Source organism: Morone saxatilis, unplaced genomic scaffold (assembly GCF_004916995.1).
Source record: "Morone saxatilis isolate NCDOM2014 unplaced genomic scaffold, NCSU_SB_2.0 Contig10, whole genome shotgun sequence".
Taxonomy (NCBI): domain Eukaryota; kingdom Metazoa; phylum Chordata; class Actinopteri; family Moronidae; genus Morone; species Morone saxatilis.
Genome location: NW_023339652.1, coordinates 7,800,710 through 7,805,823, shown reverse-complemented (window position 1 = coordinate 7,805,823; position 5,114 = coordinate 7,800,710). Strand labels below are relative to the sequence as shown.

Sequence of the window (5,114 nt, the reverse complement as noted above, 5' to 3'; positions counted from 1 at the left end):
AGCTGATACTATGTCGCCTCAGGTCTCCCTGGAGTGACTGTGTTAACAGCCTGTCTAAGTAAATTATTAACAGTGATGTTGGAATTTACCACCATGGAAGATGTTGTAGGTACAGGACATTAAGCTGTTGTTGGCAAAATGTCCAAGATGTCTTTGTAGTTTTAAGAATACCTCTGACACTGTTGAGTAATGCTCAAAATATTAGAGGCACCCTTAGTTGCAGCCCCTTTTTCAAACCCCCATCTCACTGGTATCAAAGTCTAACACTCTGTTACTCTGCTTCTCTTTTATCTCCATCTCCTCCTCGGTGGGAAAATCAATGAAGAATAATGACTTTTACCTTGACTCACCTCAGCAGTGTACTTCATGAAAAGTGTCTGCAGTATTCTCAACAGTCAGGGTTGGCCTCTCTTACTCTTACTGCATTAAATATTTAAATTGAAATTAGAGATCTTGAAGCCCTTCTAGATCAGTTTAAAGTTAGTTTTAGCCTCCTTAGCTGTGTAGCACGAGGGATGGCAATGTTGGTTGGTTGGTTCGTCGCTTTGGTCCAGACTGAAATGTGTTGAAAACTTCTACATGGATTTCCATTAAGATTTTGTAAGAAATAGTGCCCAGATGATTTATTGTAACAACCATTGTTTTTTTGTTTGTTTTGTATTGGATTTTCCTAGCTTTTCATCCACCATGAGCAACAGACTGGCAGTTTTGATTAGGAGTGAAATGTCTTCACAACTACTAGATGGATTGTCATGAAATTTCCCTCAGGATGAAATATAATAACTTTGATGATCTTCTGACTTTTCCATCATCATCAGGTAAAAATCTCTATTGTCCAATACTTTGGTTTATGACCAGTATTTGGAAAACTAATGACATTCCTATGACCATCAACTGTACTTGCAGATATTGGCATACTAACACACTTAACCAATGTAAGATAGTGAACATGGTAAACATTATCCCTACATGCTGACATTTGCATTTAGCAGTGCTGTACAGCCTCACAGCCCACAGCCACTAGACTCTTGTTTCTATTAAAAGATGACCTTTAGAGCCCAAATTTGTCCCATAATGATATTCATAATGGAATTAAAAACACTTTAATTGCTATATTAAGACAACTGCACGCTGTGTAAATACTAAACAATCATTGTTGCCACTTGGCTAAGTCATAAAGTGCTGTTCTTACCAGATACTCATGGTGTCAATAACTGTCTGACTTGCTCGTCTTGACTGGTACTGCTGCAGAGTGTCACTAATGAACTGTAGCATTGCAAGTAATTAATCTCTACCTGACATTAATTGCTTTATCGTGTCGTCTGCTCTTATCACATCTCTTAATGTCATTAATGTTCCAAGGTCCTTGGAAAAGCGTTTGATTCATTTCTCCTTCACATCAGGTTTTAACTTTCCCTTCTCCATCAGCTTTTTACCATGTGAACTTGCTCAACTTCGTGGGCATCATTCATGAGAAGAAGATGACAATGACAGCTTCATTTTGATAAATCTTTCCCTTTTTATTGTGTTTTTTTTTTCTAAAACCTTTCATGCCAAAGGGATAGTGATGACACATAAAACATCCATAACTAATGAGTAATTTTAGGGCATAAAATCTTTCATATTCTGAGTCAAGTCGGGTGCATGCAACAAGCCATTTATCAATATTAATGAGAAGCGCTGCCCCCAAAAGAGCCAAAGAATAAAGCAGTTTTCTTTTATTGCTTAATCTGAATATTGGGGGAAAGTGAGAAATCACTCTGAATGCTGTAGTGATATAATGATTGAGAGCTATCACTTTAAATGGAAAAAAAACTTTCAAATATATATGTACTGTAGGTGCCATGGCTATTCAAATCAAAGGCAGGAGTCCTTGTTTGTTCCAGACACTCATTGTTTCTTAAGGCAACTTTGTGTTTCTTTGGGTTCACAATAGTGCAGTCAGTCTGTACGTGTTAGACTCTGCATCAAACACGGCTGAATAATGAGAGAGCTGGTCTACTTTCAACTTAGCAACAAGCCTGAGATACAACAGCACTCTGGGGAGTAAGCCTATATTGATATAACACAGTTTTGAAATTAAAAGTTCTGGAGGAGGATTCGAAGCTGGGGCAAAAGTTGAACACTACCAACCAACTTTTAAACTTCTCTCTGTCAGGAGGGAGGAATTTGAATATCAGTGATCTCTCTAAGGTTGTGCAGGTTTTAAAATGTGATAAATGTTTTTACCTTAGGTTTTCAGCTTTGTAGCCATGGTTCTAGGGATGGCAATGTCAGTCAGCCCACTACTTTGGTCCAGTCTATATTATATCTATTGGAACTATCGGCTAGATTGCTATTACATTTAGTACAGACATTCATGGTTCCCAGAAGATGAATACTGACTTTGTTAATCCCATGACCTTGGCTCTATAGCGCCAAAAGAAGGTTTAAAATTGGGGATTTTAGTGAAATATGTCAACAACTGTTTGGTGTCATTAAATTTGATACAAGCACCATTTGTCCAAATACAGTACCTGCAAAACTAATGACATTCCCATCAGCCTCAGCTGAACTTTGTGTTTCATGCTAAACATGCCAAACTAAGATGGCTTTACATTAGCATTTAGCTCAAGGCCCACTTACAGCCTCATATGACTCTTACTAAATGGAACTTAAAGTTTTATCTCCAGATACATGGTAACTGAAGTAAAAAACTTGATTATTCGTGTCACACTTTGTGCCCCGTCCTTGTAATTTCAGATCAAGGATGTGTGACCCTCTCAGGCCTCAGAGTCCCCTGTAAGGTAATTGGTGTTAAAGGTGGGTTGCACTTCTTCCAGCAGAGAGTCCATAATAAGCAAGGCTGGAACTTGCAGATGTCACCTAAGCACCAAAGTCACTGCTGGAACCTTTTCCATTTTTACAATCACACTGCGAAACTCATTTTTGTCTCCGTCCAGCCATGTGTCGCTGGTCGGGTGCGCAAGCCATTTTTCACTTCATGCAGCTTGTAAAGCAGCCATACGGAAGGAAGGACCTGGCTGCACCTGCACTGGCTCACCACTGTGGTCCTAATATTTCACTGTCTCAAGGTCATTTGATATTTATATTTTCTCTGAGCTGTTTTTAAAAGTTTCATGAAACTTTTAACAATGTCTCTGTCAAAAAATAAATAAATATACAAATTGATTTCAGTTTTTTGCCTGTTCTCATTAAAAATAGCATTAATCACAGCATATCATTAATGTCACTCCTGATCTGGATGGATTTGGCAGACTGTCATTAGACTCTGACACTAATTAACAGTAATTTACTCATGCTGAATGTGGACACAGACCATGAATAAACAATTAAGATTTTGACATAAGTTTTCCTTTTAGATCATCTTGTCAGTATAAAACATTCTGTCAAACACAAACACAAAGGCCTGTTAAATATAAAAACACAACTCATTTGAGCATATACTAATCAGGAATATAAATTAATTCACAATCTCCATGCAACAACTGACAAGCATCTCACTGCAGCGATCTGAACAGCAGAGCACTCTCTTAGTGACTAAGTGACTATATCACTTTAAGTCTGTATCAGGAGGGATCATCTCTGCAAACCTAAAACCCATTTCCTTTCCTTGCTCTGCATGCATGCTATCTGTCTGGTTGACTTGCTTTTTATTTCCCTTTTGGTAAAGTCAGAGATACCAAAGCACAGACTGAAAGGCAGCCTCCTGATCCAATTTGCAAAACGTCATACTGCTATCTCACCATAGCAGGAGCAGAGTGGAGTTTTTTTCCCCGAACTTAAACACTGATTTGTTTGCATAACGAAAGAAAATGGCGAATGTGAATATGCTGAAGAAAACCTACATCTTCTGAGTAAAAAATGTCCACATTTCATCAAATCATTTTCGCACTGTGCTGCTAAGTGAGCAGCATTAAAAGAAAGCTATTACATTCTCCACCACGCCTTTCTCTTCCAACCCTGCAGGGCAACATCCCAAAAAAAAAGAGTTACCATCCGACACACAAAGGCTGCTGTGTGACAAAAAAGAGCACCACAAGCAATTCTAATCACATCACACATTCACATGGAGAACAGGGTCTTCCTGAGCTTTATCTTGTTAGATTCACATGCTGAAGTCACATCATGAACACCAGAAGTGAATTTCACCAGATTTTTGGAAAAGACCATATGGATATAATGGAGAGGTACTGATTTAAACAATGTCAGGCACTGCGATGTGGTGTACGGTGGCCTTGAGAGCTCAATGCACTGCAACTTAAGAAAACACAAGCAAATAAAGAAAACATCAGTTTGACAACATGTGCAGCATTGAGAAAAGAAAATGCTGCATAGTGAGAAAACGCAACCAAATACACAAAACAGAACCCAAAACTTGAATGTTTAGTTTAAACTTTTTGATTTCTGATCAGAAAGAAATATCCGAATCAGAACATTAAAAGGGGTAAAAAACTTTTATGAGCCACAAACCGTGACAACCAATAATGTGTCCCTGGTGTATTGGGACATTCGCCCATCCAACCAAGTGTCTCTGGTTGTTTCCTGTTGTGTTCTGTAAGACTTGCAGCATTTCTCTATTTGGTTGTCTTTTCTGTGTTTCCTCATTTTGCAGTGTTTTTTTTAAAATAAATTCTGTGCATGTGCTGTCAGATTGGTTAAGATGTTTTCCCCATTTGCTTGTGTTTTGTCTTATTGCATGTGTTTCAGGGCCCCCTCAAACCAGTCGGAATGAATCCACAGACTAGGGTAGCCCTGTAGGATTAGGGTAGCCCTGTAGGATTACTTTATGGTAGATTTACCAGCAACCATAAAACAAATTGTAATATAATCTAGGCTGGAAAAATGTGAACATTCATTAGCCATTTAGAAAGTGGACAAAAACCTACTTTTAGGGGCAAATAAAGTCTTAAAGGGATTATTTTTTTCTAAGAATTAGTTTGCTTGCAGTGGAAGAGAGGCTGCAACAACAACTGTGGATTTACATGTGAAACGTGAAAGCGTGTTGACATCACCGGTCACTACGGCTCCGCCTCCGCACTCCGCTGATGCTGATCCCCCCCCCTTGCATCAGCACCATTTCTGGTACCTCACAGAGTATCGAGAGAGGGAGG

General features: G+C 38.8%; 1 protein-coding gene across 1 annotated transcript in view; it reads left to right on the top strand.

Moving 5' to 3' along the window:
• The first annotated feature begins 5,048 nt into the window (after positions 1 to 5,048).
• LOC118338431 (IQ motif and SEC7 domain-containing protein 3-like) overlaps positions 5,049 to 5,114 on the top strand; it is a 101,116-nt gene continuing 101,050 nt past the window's right edge. The window contains 1 exon segment of the mRNA XM_035675732.1: positions 5,049 to 5,107. Within this exon segment, the coding sequence (XP_035531625.1) occupies positions 5,049 to 5,107 (59 nt within the window).